The 25,552-nt window shown below is 47.2% G+C and overlaps 1 protein-coding gene across 1 annotated transcript; it reads left to right on the forward strand.

Moving 5' to 3' along the window:
• The first annotated feature begins 329 nt into the window (after positions 1–329).
• Positions 330–4,246, forward strand: LOC109732315 (probable inactive receptor kinase At3g02880). The gene is made up of 2 exons (XM_020291500.3): positions 330–2,006; positions 3,215–4,246. Exons 1-2 carry the CDS (start codon positions 500–502, stop codon positions 3,859–3,861), a joined length of 2,154 nt encoding a protein of 717 aa, XP_020147089.2. The 5' UTR covers positions 330–499; the 3' UTR covers positions 3,862–4,246.
• Positions 4,247–25,552: the final 21,306 nt, after the last annotated feature.

Raw genomic sequence — 25,552 nt, forward strand, 5'->3', positions numbered from 1 at the left:
GGCTGCTGAAGAAAGTGCTGGAGCCTCATACTCGTCTTCGCGGAAGCATGTTAAATACAGCAGTCTCCCGCAAAAAGAAAATTTGTTAAATGCAGCAGTGCTATGATATACTGATGGTCTTGTTTCAGAGCACACTGCACTGATTTCCAACATGGTATACACACCTGAAGAAGGAACATGCAGCTGATTAATAAGTTTACTATATTAATCTTTGCCTAATTTGCCATCTTTGCTATTTTTAGGGCCATATTACCTGCCTCATTTTTGTCAAGGAGAAAGCAAACAACCAATCTACTCCCCAGTACAAATCTACACTTTTTTCCTTTTCTTTTCTTTTGTGGAAGAATATATTGGCAGACCTATTGCATTTGCATCATATCCATTGCGGACCTGTTTGTTATCTCAGCGTGCGTCATACGTACAGTACTATTTTTAGGCTCCAAAACTGCATGCCAAACCACTGGAGCAGAAGAGGCATTGACAAAAAGCAGAAGAGGCAATGCCAAGAAAGGCAGGAAACATTTACAGAGGCTGGAAGAAAACTAGAGGAAAGGCTCTGACCTCCACCAAGATGGTCATGGTCATCCTCATCCTAGCCTTCCGGCTCTCCATTCTTCTCCTCCTCGCGGCCGGCAGCCGGGTTGTGGTCGCCGCTGAGCCTGATGCCTCCCCACCAGGCACCGAGGCGGCGGCGCTCCTGCGCCTCAAGGCGTCGTTCAAGGACCCGACCAACGCGCTAGAGGCGTGGTCGCCGTTGTTACCCCCGGCGCCGTGCAACGCCTCTAGGCCTTGGCCTGGGGTGCAGTGCTTCAAGGGCAGCCTCATCGGCCTCCGGCTGGTGCACCTTAACCTCTCCGGCGCATTTGACTTTGCTGCGCTCGCCAACCTACCGGGCCTGCACTCAATCAACCTCAGGCGCAACGCCTTCGCAGGCCCGCTGCCGGCAAGCCTCGCCACCGTCCGCAGCCTCCGTGCGCTGTATCTGTCGCACAACGCCTTCACCGGCCCTATCCCCGGCGACGTGTTCACCAACATGCGCTGGCTCAAGAAGCTCTACCTCGACAACAACGACCTGTCCGGCCCGCTGCCAGCTGCCGCCATCGCCGGCGCGCCGCGCCTCATCGAGCTCCACCTCGACCACAACAAGATCGAGGGCGCCGTCCCCGAGCTCCTCCCCAAGTCTCTCCGGCTGTTCAACGTGTCGCACAACCGCCTCACGGGCGTGCTCCCGCGCGCTGTCGCCACGCGGTTCAACGAGTCGGCGTTTGCCGGTAACCCAGCCCTGTGCGGGGCTCCAGGGAGCGACGCCAAGGCCTGCGCCCCGTTGGCCGCACCGGTGGCCGCGGTGGCCGCGCCGGCGCCCTCGTCGATGCCGCCGATGACGGCGGCGGACTACTTCGCCGTGGAGGAGGAGACCAGCATCGTCGTCGTGATCGGTATCATCCTGCTCGTCATCGCGCTGGTCTCCGGGGCGATGGTCCTCATGCTGCAGCAAGACGAGCAGCGGAACAGCGCGCCCCTGCCGGCGTACTACGACGCCCCTGTCGCCAGCGGCGGCATTGCCCCCAAGCCGGCCGTGACAGCCGCGCCTCGCACCTCAGGGGTGGCGATGGAAACTGGCGGGTCCAGCCGCGGCGGCAGCAGCAGCCAGGGCTCGGCACGTGGTGGTGCCGGCGGCAAGCGGATGGACGAGTTCGTCCTGATGAGCAAGTCGAGCGGCGAGTTCGGGCTGCAGGACATGATGAAGGCTTCGGCGGAGGTGCTCGGCAACGGCACACTCGGGTCCGCGTACAAGGCCGCCATGCGAAACGGCATCACCGTGGCCGTGAAGCGCATGCGCGACATGAACCGCGTCGGCCGCGAGGAGTTCGAGAACCACCTCCGCGTGCTCGGAGAGCTCCGCCACCCCAACGTGCTCGCTCCCCTCGGCTACCATTACCGCAAGGAGGAGAAGCTCATCGTCTTTGAGCTCATGCCACGCGGCAGCCTCCTCTACGTCCTCCACGGTAAGACCGTAATTACCAACCAATATGATTACTAGCTAAATACCCCTATGTTGCTATGGCATGAAACAATATGTAAAGAGCGATGTCGTGAGTGATCGATTGTGCTCGGCCATGGTGGTATCAAACCTACCAGCTCAAACACCCCCTCCCTAATTTCACAGGAGTGGGCCCCTTCCCCAAGTTATCTATATATAAAAACTAAATGTTATTTTGCGTAGGTCTAGTATTACTCTTCAGATCTTGTATGGAGAAGGGTGGACAGATGAGAGATGAGATGGAGTAGGTTTCACATCTGATCCACAGCAACTATCATTGGATCCAAACCAACCAACTCTTCTCAGGCTCTGTCAGACACCGACAATGGATTGGATAATAAGCGAGGTCGCGCAGCCAAGCACGGCCGCCGGTGCAGGTAACTGGTACACCATGCATGGATAACCGGTACACTATGCATAGTCCGTGGGAGCTAACTTTATGCCTACGGTTGATGAGCAATCATCGCAACACCGTCAAAACCGACCACAAAGTAAAGGGAGATGAGGTGGTGGCGTAGAAACTCTTGCAGCTGCTTGATCTGTTGATTATTTAGACAAAAAGCTTAATTCCGTTACACATAAATAAACCAGTTCACCTACTTGAATACTTCAAAAAGAAAAACAATCTGGTGAAGTTACTCCTTCCTTCCGGGATTATATGGATGACAGCCACAAATTAGCGCTTCTTTTTATTATTAAACCAATGAAAACAAAAAATACTATGTAAATTGACCTAATTAACGGTCTATTTAACTAACTGCCTAGCCAATTAACTACATTAATGATTTGATATTTTCAGATTGTTTTAGCTTTAGTGACCGCATGATGATGGACTCCCCATTTATTTTTACTCCGCATATAAGATACATCTTAGGTCAAACTTTGTAAGGTTTGATCAAATTTATATTAAAAACATTAACATCTAAATCCTGGGATATACAATAGAAAAATTATCCCAGGATGCATCTCATGATACTCATTTGATACTTTGGATGTTGATAATTTTTCATATAATGTTAGTCAAATTTTAAGAAGTTTGACTCCAGACAGATCTTATATGAGGACTAAAAAACGGAGGAAATACCACATATAGTTAATCACTTGGTTAATGTTTACTATAATGTCTATTATTATGTGTAACTAAAATGACGTCCGTGTGATCGATCGGTGCAGGGGACCAGAGTCCCAACAGGGTGGTGCTGGACTGGCCGACGCGGCTGAGGATCGCCCTCGGCGTGGCGCGGGGCATGGCATACCTCCACGAGAAGCTCGGCATGCCGACGATGCGGTTCGTGAGCATGGACGGCGCCGACTTCGATGCGCCGCCCCCGCCGCCGCCTCACGGGAACCTCAAGTCCGGAAATATCCTCCTCGACGCCAACCTGGAGCCGCACATCGTGGACTACGGCTTCTTCCCGCTCGTCAACGCGCCGCAGGCGCCTCAGGCCTTGTTCGCGTTCCGATCGCCGGAGGCTGTCGCCGCGCTCCAGCAGCAACAGCGCGTGCCCGTTTCGGCCAGGTCCGACGTGTACTGCTTCGGTGTCGTGCTGCTCGAGCTCATCACGGGGAGATTCCCCTCGCAGTACCTCCTCAACGCGCGCGGTGGCACAGACGTCGTACACTGGGCGGCTGCGGCGGTGACCGAGGGCAGCGAGCACGAGGTCGTCGACCCCGTCATCGCCGCGGCCGGCGGGGGCTCCGCCGTGCAGCTGGTGCGTATCGCCGTTGAATGCACCGACCCCGCGCCGGAGAGCCGGCCCAATATGGCAGAGGTGGCGAGGATGGTGGAAGAGGTCGCCAGCGCCTCCGGCGCGTCGTGACCATTGCTCGCCGGTGCATGGGATGGGAGGAGTGATACGCGATGCCAGTTTGCGCGTGCATGTGTACTTCGAACGGGATCAAATCCCAGCCTTTGATCAGAGGGAGGGTGAGTGTCAGAATTGGCAAAGGCGAGGGGTATGGTTAGTTGGGCTGCGTGTGAATTCAAGGTCTGAATTTGTAAAAACAGATGAAAATCAGGGGCAGAGGGTGATCATGCCACTCCACATCTCTAGTGACTTTAGGCAACAATTTATTCTAGTTGGAGGATGAAATCAACGGCCATACTTGTGTGAATTTTCTAGACTCTGTTTTACCTTGTATACATGTCATAATAGGATTATGTATTTGTTCAAAAATACATTTTGGATTTTCGTTTTGCTACTACTTACAAGGCAAACTTGCATTTTTACTAGCGGTGATAAATAAATTGACTTTGGTGGCGCAGTCGGATATAAATTTGTATATATTTATGACGAAGATTCGGACTCTAAAACTAAGCAGAATACTACTCTCTCTGTTTCTATCTAAATATAAGATATTTTGGCAGTTCGTCTTATATTTAAAAACAGAGGTAGTACCAAAATTTGGAGTCAAATGTGCACCTTGTTTTCAAGAACCAACTAGAGAATTAGGTCAAATCACCGAGGTTAAAATCAGAAGTGAAGACCCGACTGAAGCTGAGGCCTCAGGCACTCTCAACAAACCGATCGAATTTTCACCGTGATACTAACCATTGGATCTGAGGTCGATTTGGTCTAGGCCTCTATCAGCCGTCTGATAAACTTTCAGTTGCATCCCTTTGTAACATACATGCCCCCGCTAGAGCAATTTGCTCATTTCCATATAGGTGTATAGAATAAGGCAGCTCCCCCGGTGAAAACCTAGCCACCTCCTGCATAAATGTAGGTTCTCTCCTTTGATTCGAGGGCTCAAGCTCAAGAAGAGCCTAATCCCCTTCCAAACCCTTCTTATCAGCCAAGGATCACATATGCACAACGGAGATGGAAGCTGTGAAGAATCTCATCTGAAAGGGCAACTTTCGGGGCCTGGGCCTGGTACGACCAGCCACTCGAAGGTCGTCGAACGATCTGGATTCCTTCGGTAAAACAGTCACAACATTCTCATATGAACTCCGTTTTCAACGTTCTTGGGTTCGCTAGAATCACAGAATGATGGAGATGCACATGTAGTGTTAGATCTTGATTGGGAGCACTTTGGAAAAAAAATTCACATTTTTGACCTTCTGAAACGCCTATGTCTAGTGCTCGTGGTCCTCCATATTAAACCCAACCTTGGCCTTTTTATTGTGCTTGGTCCTAGGTTGCTCCAACACACATGTAGACTCAAAAAAGGGGAAACTAATAAAAACACTAATTATGCAATGCTCACAATGAAAAGGGTGAAAACCGAAGATCATGCATAATGGACATAGATTTGCTTCAATGTATGTGTAGAGAACATGCAAAAAAATGAGCTCTAAAAAAGCGTAAAATATAGAGCCATCAGCCGCGAGGGGCGCAACTGAGAAGGCGAGCGTCGCGGGTGCGCGGCGTGGATGCGCAAGGGGGCATGGGCTACACGGATGGTGGCCTGTAGCCCGGGTGGGCAAGAGGCGTGGTGTGGACGCGTCAGGGGATGGGTTACGCGGTTATGCGCGGCGTGGGCGCACTTGGGTTGGGCAGCATAGATTTGCCGCCTGGAGGTTCTGTGCTCGCATGACTTACTGGCCCAGGATGGCGTGGATGGACGGCTTCGTGGTGTGGGTGTTGCGGATATGGTCTCTAGCGGGCATGGGATGACGCGCGTGGAGCGCGTTGGTGCATCCGATACAAAGCTGCAATCTGGAACTATGGCAGTTCTTAGTCTTAGACAGTGATCCTCTGTTCCTTGTTGCCATGGTGCTTGGTAGGGTATGGTAGCTTCTGTTCTATCCGGTGGCATTGCGCCTGGTCGACCATTAGCAGATCTGGCGGCTCGTCATGAAGCTTGGCAGCCGATGGTCTCTGCGATGTGCAACTGACTGTGGTTGCTCTCTATGCTCCTTAGTCGTTGAGATGATCCATGGTTGTGACGCCCGGATAATCAAGCTACAGTAAACCTCTGTAATGATGCCACATCACCAGAGTTACTCTTACTAATCTCGCGTTAGTTCGAAAACGATTCAAATTCAAATTCAAAAGAAAAGCAAACAACAAAAGTTTTCAAAAAAATTAAAACTAAAATGTTCGGGTTGTTTCAAATAAATCGTAAGCAATTATGGTGGAGAAACCAAACTTTTATATAATGCTTAAATTAACTATAAGGATTTAAACAGTAGCAAAAACAATTAATTAAATGCCTTTTACTAATAATAAATTACTAAACTATTTTATTTTGTCACCAAACTTTTTGTGGCATTGGGGTATTTTGTAACACTAATTTAGATACTACTTGTATATTTTATAAAACAAAAATATATAGAAAATAAATAGAAAATAATAAATAGAAAACAAATAAGAACAAAACAAAAGGACCCCCCCACCGCTGGGCCTCGGCCCAGCTGGCCATCCAACCAGGCCGGCCCACCTAACCCTTGCTTAACCCCCTGCCTCCCCCGTGACCTAGCCACTACCCAGTCGCCCCCCCCCCCCACGATCCCCTTCTCCCCTCCCCGCGCGATCTGGATCGGGCGCACGCCCTGCCCCCAACGCGGTCGCCCCCGCCCTCGCCCGGAGCCTCCGTCGGCGCTCACCGCCGCCGCCTCGTCAGGCCACCGCCTCGCCGGTGTCGATGCCGCCTCACCAGACCGCCACCTCGCACTTGCCACCCCGCCCAGGGCTACCTCACCGCCGTGCCGCCGTCCCCAACGCCCTAGGACCGCCTCACCATCGCCGTTCGCCGGAACCGCGTCCTCGACCTCCCCCTCGACGGACTCCGTCAACCCTCGCCGCCCGTACCCCTGCACCGGGGGTGAGCTCCTCCCCCCCCCTCCCGCTACTTTCCTTGCACACACACGTCGCCCGTGCGTGGCCACGCGCCCGCGCTGTCCCCGTCGCAGTCACCATCCCCTCCTAGCTCCAGCGCGCGCGCACCGCACCAGCCGTCCCCGCGTCGTCCCGCTCCTCGCGCCCACCATCGCGGCGCCCGCCCGCCTGCCTTGCTCCCCCCTGTCGCCCGCTTCCCCGCTGCTGCCTACCTCGCACGCCCGCTGCACGCGCCGCCCGCCCGCTGCAGCGCGCGCCCGCCTCTCCGCTCCCCCCTCACGCGAGCCTGCGCCGCCCCGCGGCCAACTACGGCGCTAGGCCGCGCCTCGGCGGCCGTCGCCCGCTCACCCGGGTTCGCCCTGACGGGCGCGTACCCGCAGCTGCTTAGCCCAGTGCCCGCTAGGCTCCCCCAGAGCCACTGACCAGTGGCCCCACGCCCCTGAGAACAAAAAAAGAATTAAAAAATATATATAAATAATAATAATAATAATAATATATTAAAAATAATTAATTAACCTAATTAATTTTTGATTAATTAAACTAATCTAATAACTAACCTAATTAAACTATTAGTTAATTAATTAATCAGTCAATGACAGGTGGGTCCCGCACGTCAGTTTGACCCAGACAACGCCCTGTTGACTGCTGACATCATGCTGACGTCATGATGACGTCAGCAGGCACTATTCTGGATAATGTTGAATTAAATAAATTAAATACATTCTAAAATGATTTAAAACTTTAGAAAATCATATAAAATAAACCGTAGCTCAGATGAAAATACTTTCTACATGAAAGTTGCTCAGAACGACGAGACGAATCCGGATACGCAGCCCGTTCGTCCGCCACACATCCGTAGCATAGCAAACCTGTAACATTTCACCTCCGGTTCATCTGTCCGAAAACGCGAAACACCGGGGATACTTTCCCGGATGTTTCCCCTTTCGCCGGTATCACCTATCCCTACGTTAGGTCACCCCTAGCACAACGTATCGCCGCGTCTTGCTTTGTGTTACATTTGATTGCTCTATTATTTATTGTGTTCCCCCTCCGTTACTTCTTTCCGGTAGACTCCGAGACCGCTGCCGATGTTCGTGTGTTCGACTACATCGAAGACGACCCCTCCTTCTTGTCTGAGCAACCAGGCAAGCCCCCCCCCTTGATCACCAGATATCGCCTATTCTTCTCTATACTGCTTGCATTAGAGTAGTGTAGCATGTTACTGCTTTCCGTTAATCCTATCCTGATGCATAGCCTGTCATTGTTGCTACAGTTGTTACCCTTACCTGCTATCCTACTGCTTAGTATAGGATGCTAGTGTTCCATCAATGTCCCTACACTCTTGTCCGTCTGCCATGCTATACTACTGGGCCGTGATCACTTCGGGAGGTGATCACGGGTATATACTATATACATTATATTACATGACACATGTGGTGACTAAAGTCGGGTCGGCTCGTTGAGTACCCGCAAGTGATTCTGATGAGGGGGCTGAAAGGACAGGTGGCTCCATCCCGGTAGAGGTGGGCCTGGGTTCCTGACGGCCCCCGACTGTTGCTTTATGGCGGAGCGACAGGGCAGGTTGAGACCACCTAGGGGAGAGGTGGGCCTGGCCCTGGTCGGCGTTCGCGGATACTTAACACGCTTAACGAGTTCTGGGTATTTGATCTGAGTCTGGCCATTTGGTCTATACGCACTAACCATCTACGCGGGAGTAGTTATGGGTATCCCGACGTCGTGGTATCAGCCGAAGCACTTCTTGACGTCAGCAACTGAGTGGCGCGCGCCGCATTGGACCGTAAGCTCGCGCTTGTATTAAGGGGGCTAGGTCTGCTTCTGGCCGCGTACGCAACGTGCAGGTGTGCATAGGGCGATGGGCCCAGACCCCTGCGCGCATAGGGTTAGACCGGCGTGCTGACCTCTCTGTTGAGCCTAGGTGGGGCTGCGACGTGTTGATCTTACGAGGCCGGGCATGACCCAGAAAAGTGTGTCCGGCCAAATGGGATCGAGCGTGTTGGGTTATGTGGTGCACCCCTGCAGGGAAGTTTATCTATTCGAATAGCCGTGTCCCTCGGTAAAAGGACGACCCGGAGTTGTACCTTGACCTTATGACAACTAGAACTGGATACTGAATAAAATACACCCTTCCAAGTGCCAGATACAACCCGGTGATCGCTCTCTAACAGGGCGACGAGGAGGGGATCGCCGGGTAGGATTATGCTATGCGATGCTACTTGGAGGACTTCAATCTACTCTCTTCTACATGCTGCAAGATGGAGATGACCAGAAGCGTAGTCTTCGACAGGACTAGCTATCCCCCTTTTATTCTGGCATTCTGCAGTTCAGTCCACTGATATGCCCCTTTACACATATACCCATGCATATGTAGTGTAGCTCCTTGCTTGCGAGTACTTTGGATGAGTACTCACGGTTGCTTCTCTCCCTCTTTTCCCCTTTTCCTTTCTATCTGGTTGTCGCAACCAGATGCTGGAGTCCAGGAGCCATACTGCACCGTCGACGACGACACCTACGACACTGGAGGTGCCTACTACTACGTGCAGGCCGCTGACGACGACCAGGAGTAGTTAGGAGGATCCCAGGCAGGAGGCCTGCGTCTCGTTCGATCTGTATCCCAGTTTGTGCTAGCCTTCTTAAGGCAAACTTGTTTAACTTATGTCTGTACTCAGATATTGTTGCTTCCACTGACTCGTCTGTGATCCAACACTTGTATTCGAGCCCTCGAGGCCCCTGGCTTGTATTATGATGCTTGTATGACTTATTTATGTTTTAGAGTTGTGTTGTGACATCTTCCCGTGAGTCCCTGATCTTGATCGTACACATTTGCGTGCATGATTAGTGTACGGTCAAATCGGGGGCGTCACAAGTTGGTATCAGAGCCGACTGCCTGTAGGAATCCCCCCTTTCCACACTCCTTGGCCGAAGTCGAGTCTAGACATTTCAAAAACTTTTACTAACATGGCTGTGTGTCTTACGGGCCCACGTCGCCATTGGGTAATATTAGGATCTTTTACTCTTTGCCTATACTCTGGGACTCTGATCTCTCTTCTATTCGGGTTAAATGATTTTACTAAATCTAACATTAGGATCTCGTTATCACTTTCACCCGGAGAGCCCCTTATTACTGATGATCGTCTGTTGCACGTGAAGACCCTGAAGATACTCTCCACTGATAACCCGAGAACTTGTGTTCATCGCTTTTGCAATTCCCTTTCATCGATAAACTCCTATGGATAACCACGTATACTCGCCACTCATACAATGTTTCCCAGTTGATCTTGTTATTACAAGATACCCCGAAATTCTCTCTGTTGTTCCGAAAATCCTTTGAGCTTACTGCCTTGCTGTTCCTTGTCACCTGAATACCCCTACGGATAATTCTCGCACTTAGCGAGTATCCGGTCATCCCCAGTTGATTCAAGTATTTCACAATAGTCTTCAAAATACTATTCGATCTTTCGAAAATCCTCAGGAGCCTATTGCTCTTGAAATTCTTGTTTGCTTGCATTATGGTTAATCCCATAAGTCTCGTAATCTTATTGGCATCTCTTGTCATTATCATTTTGAGTCCGTTGATTCAATTTGTTGCGAATGCTCGCAATCCTCAATCATATCCTAGAATTCGTCCTTCCGGCTCAGACGTCGTTTTAAACGTGAGCTGGATCTCGACCTATCAAATTGCCATCGATTGTACCCCTAAGCCTACTCAACTTATCCATCCTTGATCAGAGCGTTGCTTCTGACCCCCTGATTTGGAAATCATAATTCTTTTGCATTTGAACTTTGAGTTAGTCAATTGCTTCTATAATCAGATCTCCTTGCATTCTTCTTCCTCTGGTTGAGTACCGATGCTCACATCAGATCCCTTGTGGACCATCGGTTCCTTTGTTGGATTTTATCCGACAATGTCCTCCATATTAAATAAGCTTGTGAGCTTTTCCTCGGATACATGATGCCTTTAGTAAATTGTATCCTCTGCTTTGTGAACCATGCTCTACTTTCGAGCTTGTATTATTTACTCCGAAGTTTATGGTATATGTTCCTAAGATGCCCTGATGGGTTGAACCTATGCCTTCCATAATATGTGTGAACTCGGAAGTTTTCATGAGTCATACTCTTCTGGTATTTTGCCAGATAAAATTTCAACACTACAAATTCTTTGAAGAATGAGAAGTGAATGAAAGGTTATGCATTGGAGAAGTGGGAGTCGACCTTGAACCTTTGTGTTCATGCCCATGGACACGATGTAGATCCTATCATGGAAGCTTCTTATAATAATAACTATTTCCCTGGTATAATATCATCTAGTATCGGTGAATTAATCCTTTGCAATCGTGGATCCGACCATGTTTCTCCTTGATTCCGTTTCTCGTGCAAGTTTGAGCACATGTCTTCTGCAAAGCAATACCCTAGTCCAACCTCTACCTTGATCTGTCGTCGAGTATTACCCCCTGGTATCCCGAGATTATCACGGAACTGCATAACTTCTTATGAGTTCTCCATCAAGTATTACATTCTCATTTATTCCAATTTTTCACGAGCCCTGAGTTATTAAACACTCAAGGACATCGATAACTGAATCGGGTCCGCATCACAATTAAACAACTCTTAGTAATCTCCTTTGCTTACAAGTTTGTACTCGATCACGTCATCCCTAGCCTGCTCGGCTATGTCTTTATCATGCAACTTTTTAACTGTGCTATCTGGTCCTTCTTTCCGAAGCACGATTTTCGACGATGAGCTAAGCTTACGCCGACCTTCCTCGTCTTATCAATTCGCCTTGGACAACAAGCTTGGTATCGAGTTTGTGTCGTACCCGTGGTTTCAATAACCTTTCGCTTCATCATTCCTTTGACTTGATGTCATCGCCGATCGATTACACCTTCATGAAATCTCTCGACAAATGTGTCGTGATCATCATGAGCATTCTGAGTCCTTCCAGAATATCAATTGAATTCATGGTGAGAATGACCATCCTTTCCCTTGATGATTTGTGTTATCATCGGCCACTTTACTGCCTTCCCTCCAACACAAACTTGTTCGTGTTTTGTGTTATACCTTGAGATCCTTGCTATCCAGCATTTGTTCCTCTTTACTTTGGAGTATTACCAAATTTTATATCAAGAATGTCGTGAGAATTTCACCACCTCTTTAGAATTCTTGATATAGTAATACATCTTACCGTCTACATTCAGTTCTTGGTCCCCATGTTGATTTTAACCGAAGTACCCACAAATGAACTGTGATGTGTAAAATTCTAAACTTCCAGCAACCCTATTGCTTGTAAGTTAATGAATGATAGTTCATTCCTTGTGTATTGGTTATCGAATCACCATTCTAACCTTGATCAGGCTACCTAAGCCCATATTCGGGTGCACCTTTCAACCAATGTTTAATTGTGTATGTTTTCCTCGAGCATACATCATTAAGTCATTCGATCTAGCTATTGCTATCTCCTTGTTCACATAGTTGTGGAAATCCATCTTTTGGAAATCTCAATGGATTGTCGCTGAGTCAATCAGTCACCTCCTCACCTCTCCTTGATTTAATGATGAACCCTTGTTCGGAACTCGCTTCCATAGTTCATCTCCCGAGAATCGTCGATGTCGTTTCGACAATTTGTGTTGCACCTTTCTTCTCAGGCATCCTGAGTCTGAGTTATCCTGACACCAATCCGATCTGTCTCGGTCAAATATGATGGTTGGAACATATTTCCAAGAGTTATAACATTGGTCTCTACATAACCCGGTAAGGTGGTGTCTTTGCTTAGCACCCCTAGCCAGAGGACCTTTTGTTATAATTTCCTTTTTAGCAAGGTTAACTATTCTTCCATGAGGAAATTGTAAGACTTACTCTATAAGTTGTTCCTGATGGATCCTTTGTGTATCCATGGCCTGATCTTACCTATTCACCATGTCAATGCTATCTCGAAGCATGTCTATGGTACTCTGATTTTCAACAGGAACCTTTGAAGCCCAAAGCTAATTGTTTCCTGCTCAATTACCCAAACACCGTTGTATGGGTAATGTCATGAAATTTCTCTCCCGTACCTAAAGAGTTTTCTACATTATATCATGTCATGGATATCATGCTCTGCTTGTCCTTGGGAAGGATATACCATTGAAATATGTGTTTAAACACATTTTCCTTTCCATTCTTCTGTTTAATCTGATAATCATATTTTCCGTTCCATTGTCTGGTTTAACCTTCTGGTGATCTATATGATCTAAGCAGTAATATTCTCCTGCTTATGTAAACACCTCGGTGTACAATTCTGTCAGAAGGAGCCTGTTACTTTTGTTGATGACATTCTGGTAACCACCGATGGACGAGAACTTTGCCTACTGGCCCGCCTCGTTCAACGAGCAGGAAAATGGTTCTCTCCATCCCTCGCCCTTGATACCGACGTTGTTGCCGACATAACTGACATGCTACTCTCTGACATGCCTTGCTATCATGACCGTGCGAGATGTCACCGCTCCTATTTTTAACCCACATGGTGGGCCCATAACCCACAGTTCCACAGGATCAAAACCTGACTCTCCTGTACACCCCCTGTTCCCAAAGTTATTCCCCGCGCGTGGCCTCGTATGTAATTCACGGGCCACCGTCCCAAGTGATCAATTCTGGTATCGGACACAATACTTATTTCCGTTGCTCTGAACCCCTTTTCACTCTGTTTCAGGCAATGAACGATTGCCTATTCGCTCGAAACTTCTTATTGCACTGTCCTACTTTGCTCTCGATGTGTTTCATTTGTTCAACTCGAGAGATACTCATATGTTCATTCTTGGGATACCCCCAGATGATTTTCCCTTATAACATACTATCGTTGAAGAGCTGCCCCTTTCCTATTCGTAAGTACGATGGATTTCCCCGAAGAAAGGACGACAACATCATCATGATGCATAGGAATAAAGAATTGAAGACATCAACAAAAGGGATTAACTTCTTCGAGAAGATCCGTTATAATTTTGTAACCAGAACTTTCCCCCCTTATCCCACCTCTTAAATCTCGGGACGAGATTTCTTGTAGTGGGGGAGAATTGTGACGCCCGGATAATCAAGCTACAGTAAACCTCTGCTAATGATGCCACATCACCAGAGTTACTCTTGCTAATCTCGCGTTAGTTCGAAAACAATTCAAATTCAAATTCAAAAGAAAAGCAAACAACAAAAGTTTTCAAAAAAATTAAAACTAAAATGTTCGGGTTGTTTCAAATAAATCGTAAACAATTATGGTGGAGAAACCAAACTTTTATATAATGCTTAAATTAACTATAAGGATTTAAACAGTAGCAAAAACAATTAATTAAATGCCTTTTACTAATAATAAATTACTAAACTATTTTATTTTGTCACCAAACTTTTTGTGGCATTGGGGTATTTTGTAACACTAATTTAGATACTACTTGTATATTTTATAAAACAAAAATATATAGAAAATAAATAGAAAATAATAAATAGAAAACAAATAAGAACAAAACAAAAGGACCCCCCCCCCACCGCTGGGCCTCGGCCCAGCTGGCCATCCAACCAGGCCGGCCCACCTAACCCTTGCTTAACCCCCTGCCTCCCCCGTGACCTAGCCACTACCCAGTCGCCCCCCCCCAATCCCCTTCTCCCCTCCCCACGCGATCTGGATCGGGCGCACGCCCTGCCCCCGACGCGGTCGCCCCCGCCCTCGCCCGGAGCCTCCGTCGGCGCTCACCGCCGGCGCCTCGTCAGGCCACCACCTCGCCGGTGTCGGTGCCGCCTCACCAGACCGCCACCTCGCCCTTGCCACCCCGCCCAGGGCTACCTCACCGCCGTGTCGCCGTCCCCAACGCCCTAGGACCGCCTCGCCGTCGCCGTTCGCCGGAACCGCATCCTCGACCTCCCCCTCGACGGACTCCGTCAACCCTCGCCGCCCGTACCCCTGCATCGGGGGTGAGCTCCTTCCCCCCTCCCGCTACTTTCCTCGCACACACACGTAGCCCGTGCGTGGCCACGCGCCCGCGCTATCCCCGTCGCAGTCACCATCCCCTCCTAGCTCCAGCGCGCGCGCACCGCACCAGCCGTCCCCGCGTCGTCCCGCTCCTCGCGCCCACCATCGCGGCGCCCGCCCGCCTGCCTCGCTCCCCCTGTCGCCCGCTTCCCCGCTGCTGCCTACCTCGCAAGCCCGCTGCACGCGCCGCCCGCCCGCTGCAGCGCGCGCCCGCCGCTCCGCTCCCCCCTCACGCGAGCCTGCGCCGCCCCGCGGCCAACTCCGGTGCTAGACCGCGCCTCGGCGGCCGTCGCCCGCTCACCCGGGTTCGCCCTGACGGGCGCGTACCCGCAGCTGCTTAGCCTAGTGCCCGCTAGGCTCCCCCAGAGCCACTGACCAGTGGCCCCACGCCCCTGAGAACAAAAAAAAGAATTAAAAAAATATATATATAAATAATAATAATAAAATAATAATAATAATATATTAAAAATAATTAATTAATTAAAGAATTAATTAACCTAATTAATTTTTGATTAATTAAACTAATATAATAACTAACCTAATTAAACTGTTAGTTAATTAATTAATCAGTCAATGACAGGTGGGTCCCGCACGTCAGTTTGACCCAGTCAACGCCCTGTTGACTGCTGACATCATGCTGACGTCATGATGACGACGTCAGCATGCACTATTCTGGATAATGTTGAATTAAATAAATTAAATACATTCTAAAATGACTTAAAACTTTAGAAAATCATATAAAATAAACCGTAGCTCAGATGAAAATACTTTCTACATGAAAGTTGCTCAGAACGACGAGACGAATCCGGATACGCAGCCCGTTCGTCCGCCACACATCCGTAGCATAGCAAACCTGTAACATTTCACCTCCGGTTCATCTGTCCGAAAACGCGAAACACCGGGGATACTTTCCCGGATGTTTCCCCTTTCGCCGGTATCACCTATCCCTACGTTAGGTCACCCCTAGCACAACGTATCGCCGCGTCTTGCTTTGTGTTACATTTGATTGCTCTATTATTTATTGTGTTCCCCCTCCGTTACTTCTTTCCGGTAGACTCCGAGACCGCTGCCGATGTTCGTGTGTTCGACTACATCGAAGACGGCCCCTCCTTCTTGTCTGAGCAACTAGGCAAGCCCCCCCTTGATCACCAGATATCGCCTATTCTTCTCTATACTGCTTGCATTAGAGTAGTGTAGCATGTTACTGCTTTTCGTTAATCCTATCCTGATGCATAGCCTGTCATTGTTGCTACAGTTGTTACCCTTACCTGCTATCCTACTGCTTAGTATAGGATGCTAGTGTTCCATCAATGTCCCTACACTCTTGTCCGTCTGCCATGCTATACTACTGGGCCGTGATCACTTCGGGAGGTGATCACGGGTATATACTATATACATTATATTACATGACACATGTGGTGACTAAAGTCGGGTCGGCTCGTTGAGTACCCGCAAGTGATTCTGATGAGGGGGCTGAAAGGACAGGTGGCTCCATCCCGGTAGAGGTGGGCCTGGGTTCCTGACGGCCCCCGACTGTTGCTTTATGGCGGAGCGACAGGGCAGGTTGAGACCACCTAGGGGAGAGGTGGGCCTGGCCCTGGTCGGCGTTCGCGGATACTTAACACGCTTAACGAGTTCTGGGTATTTGATCTGAGTCTGGCCATTTGGTCTATACGCACTAACCATCTACGCGGGAGTAGTTATGGGTATCCCGACGTCGTGGTATCAGCCGAAGCACTTCTTGACGTCAGCAACTGAGTGGCGCGCGCCGCATTGGACCGTAAGCTCGCGCTTGTATTAAGGGGGCTAGGTCTGCTTCTGGCCGCGTACGCAACGTGCAGGTGTGCATAGGGCGATGGGCCCAGACCCCTGCGCGCATAGGGTTAGACCGGCGTGCTGACCTCTGTTGAGCCTAGGTGGGGCTGCGACGTGTTGATCTTACGAGGCCGGGCATGACCCAGAAAAGTGTGTCCGGCCAAATGGGATCGAGCGTGTTGGGTTATGTGGTGCACCCCTGCAGGGAAGTTTATCTATTCGAATAGCCGTGTCCCTCGGTAAAAGGACGACCCGGAGTTGTACCTTGACCTTATGACAACTAGAACTGGATACTGAATAAAATACACCCTTCCAAGTGCCAGATACAACCCGGTGATCGCTCTCTAACAGGGCGACGAGGAGGGGATCGCCGGGTAGGATTATGCTATGCGATGCTACTTGGAGGACTTCAATCTACTCTCTTCTACATGCTGCAAGATGGAGATGACCAGAAGCGTAGTCTTCGACAGGACTAGCTATCCCCCTTTTATTCTGGCATTCTGCAGTTCAGTCCACTGATATGCCCCTTTACACATATACCCATGCATATGTAGTGTAGCTCCTTGCTTGCGAGTACTTTGGATGAGTACTCACGGTTGCTTCTCTCCCTCTTTTCCCCTTTTCCTTTCTATCTGGTTGTCGCAACCAGATGCTGGAGTCCAGGAGCCAGACGCCACCGTCGACGACGACACTGGAGGTGCCTACTACTACGTGCAGGCCGCTGACGACGACCAGGAGTAGTTAGGAGGATCCCAGGCAGGAGGCCTGCGCCTCGTTCGATCTGTATCCCAGTTTGTGCTAGCCTTCTTAAGGCAAACTTGTTTAACTTATGTCTGTACTCAGATATTGTTGCTTCCACTGACTCGTCTGTGATCCAACACTTGTATTCGAGCCCTCGAGGCCCCTGGCTTGTATTATGATGCTTGTATGACTTATTTATGTTTTAGAGTTGTGTTGTGACATCTTCCCGTGAGTCCCTGATCTTGATCGTACACATTCGCGTGCATGATTAGTGTACGGTCAAATCGGGGGCGTCACAATGGTGGTGGTGGTTGGTGGGTTTGTCGGCACCGGGGTGAGCTGATGTGCTGCTGAGGTGGTGTCGGGTGCCTCGTGAAGACCATGTCTTGGTTGTGTCCATGACCAACGATGGTGGCGGCTCTGGCCATCGCTAACCTTCATGGAGGTATGATACGTCTCCAACGTATCTATAATTTCTTATTGTTCCATGTTGTTATATTATCATTCTTGGATGTTTTATAATTATTTTATATCAACTTTATTTCTTTTCGGGACTAACCTATTGACATAGTGCCCAGTGTCAGTTGCTGTTTTTTGCTTGTTTTTTTACATTGCAGAAAATCAATACCAAACGGAGTACAAACGCAGCGAAACTTTTTGGAGAATTTTCCTGGACCAGTAGACACATGTTGGGCCCAAGAAGTACTAGAGGGGGGCTCCGAGGAGAGCACAACCCACTAGGGCGCGCCTGGGGGCCCAGACGCGCACAGGTGGGTTGTGCCCACCTCGGTGGCCTCCCGCACCGCCTCTTCGCCCTATAAATCCCCAAATATTTCAGAAACCCTAGGGAAGTCGACGAAACACAATTCAAGGCACCGCAAGTTCCATAACCATGAGATCCAATGTAGACACCATCACGGAGGGGTTCACCATCCTCATTGGTGCCTCTCCGATGATGCATGGGTAGTTCATCATAGACCTACGGGTGCATAGGCAGTAGCTAGATGGCTTCCTCTCTCTTTTGATTCTCAATAAAATGGTCTCTTAGAGATCTATTTGATGTAACTCTTTCTTGCGGCGTGTTTGTTGGGTTCCGATGAACTTTGAGTTTATGTTCAGATCTATATATCCATGAAAGTTATTTGAGTTTTAATCTCTCATGATTATTTATAGCCTCATATTTCTTCTTCGAATCTTTGGTTTAGTTTGGCCAACTAGATCAATTTTTTCTTGCGATGGGAAGAGGTGCTTTGTGATAGGTTCGATCGTGCGGTGTTCTTTCCCAGTGACAGAAGGGGCAGCAAGACACGCATGTAACGTTGCTATTAAGGATAACAAGATGGGGTCTATTCCTACATGAATAGATCTTGTCTACATCATGTCATCGTTCTTATTGCATTACTCCGTGAAAGATCGTGGATGTCGCCTAGAGGGGGGTGAATAGGCACTTTTAAAATAATTACGGTATAGGCTTGAACAAATGCGGAATAAACCTAGCGGTTACTTTGTCAAGCACAAAACCTACAACAACTAGGCTCACCTATGTGCATCAACAACTTATGCTAAGGAAGATAAACTACTAGGTGATAGCAAAATATATGACAAGAAACAATATGGCTATCACAAAGTAAAGTGCATAAGTAAAGAGCTCGGGTAAGAGATAACCGAGGCACGTGGAGACAATGATGTATTCCGAAGTTCACACCCTTGCGGATGCTAATCTCCGTTTGGAGCGGTGTGGAGGCACAATGCTCCCCAAGAAGCCACTAGGGCCACCGTAATCTCCTCACGCCCTCGCACAATGCAAGATGTCGTGATTCCACTAAGGGACCCTTGAGGGCGGTCACCGAACCCGTACAAATGGCAACCCTTAGGGGCGGTCACCGAACCCGTACACTTTGGCAACCCTTGGGGGCGGTCACCGGTACCCGTCAAATTGCTCGGGGCTATCTCCACAACCTAATTGGAGACCCCGACGCTTGCCCGGAGCTTTACACCACAATGATTGAGCTCCGAACACCACCAACCATCTAGGGCGCCCAAGCACCCAAGAGGAACAAGCTCAAGGGTACCAAGCACCCAAGAGTAATAAGCTTCTCAACTTGTAACTTCCACGTATCACCGTGGAGAACTCAAACTGATGCACCAAATGCAATGGCAAGGGCACACGGAGTGCCCAAGTCCTTCTCTCTCAAATCCCACCGAAGCAACTAATGCTAGGGAGAAAAATGAGAGGAAGGACAAGAAGGAGAACACCAAGAACTCCAAGAACTAGATCCAAGGGGTTCCCCTCACATAGAGGAGAAAGTGATTGGTGGAAATGTGGATCTAGATCTCCTCTCTCTTTTCCCTAGAAAACTAGCAAGAATCCATGGAGGGATTGAGAGTTAGCAAGCTCGAAGAAAGTCAACAATGGGGGAAGAACACGAGCTCGAAGGATAAGGTTCATTGGGGAAGAAGACCCCCTTTTATAGGTGGGGAAAATCCAACCGTTATGCTCACAGCCCGCACCGAGCGGTGCTACCGCTCCAAGGAGCGGTACTACCGCTAGGGCGGTAGTAGCCCTTTGAAACACAACAGCGAGGAGGCAAAAAAGCCAGAAGAACTGTCGGAGCGGTAGTACCGCTTGACCTCACGGTACTACCGCTACGGGTAGCGGTACTACTACTAAGGGTAGCGGTACTACTGCTTGCAAGCGGTACTAAAAAATTACATCCGTGCCTACCACCGCTAGACTAGTGACGAGTTTTTGGTCTGGAGCGGAAGTAGCCACGGAACCCCTTTTAAGGACACCAAAACTGACACAACTTCTGCAAACAGACTCCGAATTCGACGAAACCAAGTTTGTTGGAAAGCTAGCGATAAGGGCTAACACAATCTTGATAGAAATACCAATAAGAAGCAAATGAGAAAAGGCCCAAAAGAAAATGGTGAGAACCCTTCCTCGGAAAAGACCGGTAAAACCTCCAACACCGAAAACATCATAGAAGACGCATGCAAATTCCATTTTCGATGAACTCAAGCTTGTCATCAAGATGACCATAAGCTCTAAGACTCACAAAGAGAACCAAACAAGAACCAAGAAACATGATGCAAGGATGCAATGGTTTGAGCTCTCGACGAACGATACGATCAAGCTACTCACTTGAGAGCCCCCTTGATAGTACGGCTATCGATCCTATAACTCGGTCTCCCAACTACCACCATGATACCGGTAAAATAGAAAACCTATCAAGGGCAAACCTTTGCCTTGCACATGATCCACTTGATCTAGATGATGACGATCTTGTCCTCCTCAAGATGGACCACCTTTCTTGATTGCGCTGGGTTGACGGAGACTAGATGATTGCTCCCCCATACTCCACTATGGGTGAGCCACTCTTCGGCACATCTTCACAAGTCCATTGACACCACAATGGATGGCAAGCTTCAAGCACTTGATCTCTTTGTGATGCTCCACTTGAACTTGCACACGGCAATCTTGATGACGATCACCACTTGATGTCATCCTTTCCGTCGGTTGTATGATATCTTCCTCTTGACGCAAGCCCATGGACACGTACCTAACCCCACATAGACTCTCACATAGACCATGGGTTAGTACACAAAGTGCAATGGACAATGCTTACCATACCATGGGAGCACTTGATCCCTCTCGGTACATCTTCTACGCTTTGTGAGTTGATCAACTTGATTCACTCTTGACTTAGTCTTGATCAACCTTGAATCTTTCCAACTCTCTTCGTTTGGATGATGTCTTGAAGGTAAACATGAATGATCACACAATCTTCTTCTTCAAGACATGCTTGCAATAAGCTCAACACTCACATGACCAATCTTTGGATAATTCCTTAATAGCACCTTGGTCAACCCATAAACTCCTTGAAACCAACACATGGACTTCAAGAAATGCCTATGGAAAAATCCTTCAAATATAACTCAATGCAACCATTAGTCCATAGAGAATGTCATCAATTACCAAAACCACACATGGGGGCACCGCATGTCCTTTCAGTCTCCCCCATTTTGGTAATTGATGACAATCACTTTCAAGAGAGTTTATATAAGGAATTATGCATCACCATGCAATGCAACAACCAATAATGCATGCGTAGGAGATGCGTATGCTTAGGAACAAACCAAAGCCAGAAGAGACAACTCTCTAAACTTCTCCACAAAACTCTCTGAAACTTCTCCCCCATTGGCATCGATTGCCAAAATGGGTGAAAAGCTTAGAAGGCCAATATAAAAAGTGTTCCTCCATAAATTGTGTATTTCTCAAGAAGAGAGTGGAATGCAATACACATGTCCCATGGTAAATACTTGGAGGAAGACAAACTATATTGAGGCCCAAAGATTGCAAAAGAATGATATGCCACAAAGACATAACAAAGAGAGAAACAACCAATCAAGCAATCAAAAGATACCAATTGAAGCAAGCAATCAACGGATATCAATTGAGCCAACTAGACCAATGATCCTACGTGCCAAATGAATGAAATAAATTATGATATGAGCAAAGGAGTGTTCTAGAGAAACTAGAGAAGCTCCCCATGATTTGTGCACAATTTAGTTTTGTAATTGGATACATCGAGCACAAAATAGGATCGTCACTCCCCCAAGATCAATAGAACCTCACGACAAGTGCAAGAGAGCAACAGAGCGTTCTAAAGACACTAGTGAAGCTCTCCATGATTTGTGCACTCCTTACAATATTTGCATTAGGATACCAAGTGCACAAAAAAGGACCATCACTCCCCGAAAATCAATAGAAACTCACAACAAGTGCAAGTGAGCATGTAGGAAACAAAGCCTAGCACTTGCAACAATACAATGGTTGAGCAACATATAAAAGAGGCAACTTAAGAGTAGTCTCAACCAAAATGATGTGTGTGAGTCATGGCAAAGCACTTGAGAAGACTAATGGACAGATGAGCATTAAGCATCAACATAGTCTTGGATAGTGGAGATACAAGGTGCATGACATGTCCTCCCCACACACACCAAGCAAAAGGGTTCACAAGCACACTAAAAAAGCAAAATAAATAACCAACACTAGTTACAACCCATGGTGAAGATGGAAGATGAAAGCCTCATCAAGACGAGGGATACCAATTAAGATGGCAAAAGCCTCGTAGAGATAAGCATGAGGAAAATAATCTTCACCACACAAGAGTGCATCAAGATGCAACAAGATACGATACATACTCAAGGCAAAAGCTTTCACGGAGCCACCAAAGACATAACATAAGAAAGACAAGGTGGACATGAAATAAAGGATATCATCTAGATATGCAACTTCTCTCAAGTGTATAAGGTTCTAGGTAGACGAAATCATGATGATATATATATCTACAAAGAAGGATGTACACCCGAAATAGTTACAACACGAAGGAACAAGATATCCAAAAGGAAGTCATACATATACCAATAAGATATTTGCTTGGAAGCATAGCACATGGCTAGATATGGTCTTATAGTATATAAATGAATTTGTATCACACACCCATCAAAGACATCACAACTAGCAACATGAGATCATCGTTGAGATGCTTTGAGAAAGGAAACAAGTATCACAAGATGAATGAAAATCATGCTAAGATGCAACCTACACAAGGTTGAATGCTAGAAAAGAATGCATGAAGAGATACTTGTTACCGAGATATCATTTGAAGGATGTAGTAGATACCAATTAAACGTAGATAGTAGTTCATTGATCATCCTAGCTTGACTCCAATTAGCACATGATGACACCACCTTCCTTGTGAGTGAGCCGAGCATCCAATGCATCTCCAATTGTTCCTAGAACAACAACACAAACAAAATGGTACCCAAACTCATTGGGACCAAAGAGTTAGAGAACCAACAATACATAGGACAACCTCCACATAAATATGTGCATATAGATATGAAAATGAATTTCATGCACATCTCATCCAATTTGAGCCTTGGTGGAGTTTCCCCTATATATTGGGTCCAAGAAAGAAAGCATGCTAAAAATAATACATCAAATTAATATGCATGCTCAAGACTTTCAAGAACCGATACCAAATGACAAAGAAAAACCAAGTGAAGAAAAGATACCAAATGAATAAATCATCACTTGGAGGATATCCCTAAAAGATACATCGAGGAATGATATATCGGTTGATACACACTAAAAAAGATATCAAACTCCCAAAAGAGAGGATGGTTCCAAACAAACCAAGCTCTCTACAAAGTTTCATGATGGCACAAAGTATCAAAAAGAAAACGGCTTGCCTTCCACCAACACACACTTGATAAGGATCGCAAGATGAGTGTCTCATAGAAAATAGGATAGCTCCCCCAAGACTAGTGCATTATAGAGAATTTGCATTTGAATACAAAATGCACAAGGTGGGATCACCACTTTCACTATATCTAGAAAACACTAGACAAGATCAAGAAATTAACAAGATCCACAAGTGGTATGGAAGACAAAGGGAGTTGATACAATCCTAGGCAAGAGATAAGGCAAATAAAAGCAAAGGCCAATGTAGAGATGATCAATAATTTCTACCACACATAAGTGAGTACCAATTGTCAAAAGACAAGAAGTATTTGGAAATGATTCCCGTTGGTAGATAGCAAGGATATCCAACATCATCTTCACACCGAACACAAGAAAAGTGCAACTTGTAGAGCTAACATGCCACCTATGAACAACATAATTTACAATATCAATTCTAGGTGACAATATCTCAAATGTACACATTTTCTAGGCTTGTAATATGCACATAGCATATTACTCCCCCATAATGTGATACCAATAAAAACTTAACAAGAGGCAATAAGAGAATCCAACAAGAGGTAATTAATGGACTATTTAGAATTTGAATTTCTCAAGAGAAGACATACCACATAGCGACTAGATAATCTTGAAATATCCATACTAGATGGTATTACTCATGTACACACATTTATAGGATTGTGAGGTGCACAAAGCACATCACTCCCCCATAATGGGATATTCCATTAATCTCTCACAAGAGCCAACTAAGATACAAACAAGATGCACAAAGGCTCAACGTATGACACACATGTACATGAAGTGCAAACCAACATACATAAACTTGATTACTTAAGATAAGCAATTTGGAGACACAACACATACAAACACATGCAAGGAAAAAAAACCAAAACATGCAAAGGGGCAAGTAACTTTCAGTGTAAACAATTAAGTACAACTTACCGCAAGGAGGCACATTGGATATAAGATAGAAACTTGATAACCCAATTGACTTGGCTTGAGACAATAAGAATGATGAAGTCCCCTTAATTCTTCATAATGTAGCCAAGTCTCCAATGACCTCCAACAAGACCTATTGATCAAGTATGAGCTAGTTGGTCCCCAACCAAGTTGGGTCCTAAGAGGTTAGTCACAATAGGCTTGGCTACCCAAATGGTTCTTTTCTTGACACCACTTTGAGTACCAACAAATTTGGCAAACACATTGCCAACCTTATCCTTCCCAAGAGAGTAGATATCATCAATTAGAATATGGTTGGATAAGGTACCATTAGTGCATGAAGAAGCGACGTGGCCTTTTTCACTACATAGGTAGCAACATCTACTCTTCACTTTCTTCTCACTTGATTTCTCAACTTGAGAAGCATTAGCTTGAGTCTTCTTGGGAAGAGGCCTTTCTTCAACTTGAGGTTGAGAATGAGAGTGAACTTGTGGCCGCTTCCCTTGTTGCTTGTCACTAATGGCCTTCTTCTTCAAAGGGCAAGATCTAACATGATGCCCTTCAATTTTGCACTTGAAGCAAATGACCTTGGCTGAATTCTTGACTTGTTTTTGGCCCTTCTTCTTGTTGCTCTTGGACTTCTTCTACTTATTGGAGTTGAATCCAAGCCCACCTTTGTCATTGGGGGATTTTTGCACGCTCAAGATGTTGTTGAGCGTAAATTTCCCTTCATGACACTTTTCCAAGTCTTTCTTCAAAGAAGTGACTTGGGCCTTGAGCTCTTTGATTTCCTCTACATGGTTAGTCTCAACACAAGTACTAGAGGAAGTATAAGCTTCATGTTAGAGCAACAAGGCAAGGAAAGCAATTCATCACAAGATGTACCAACATTGTGCCTAGATGAATTACAAGGACTAGCGCATGGCAATATAGCATTTTGACTAGAAGTAGTGCTA

The sequence above is a fragment of the Aegilops tauschii genome, chromosome 4 (assembly GCF_002575655.3).
Source record: "Aegilops tauschii subsp. strangulata cultivar AL8/78 chromosome 4, Aet v6.0, whole genome shotgun sequence".
Classification (NCBI taxonomy): domain Eukaryota; kingdom Viridiplantae; phylum Streptophyta; class Magnoliopsida; order Poales; family Poaceae; genus Aegilops; species Aegilops tauschii.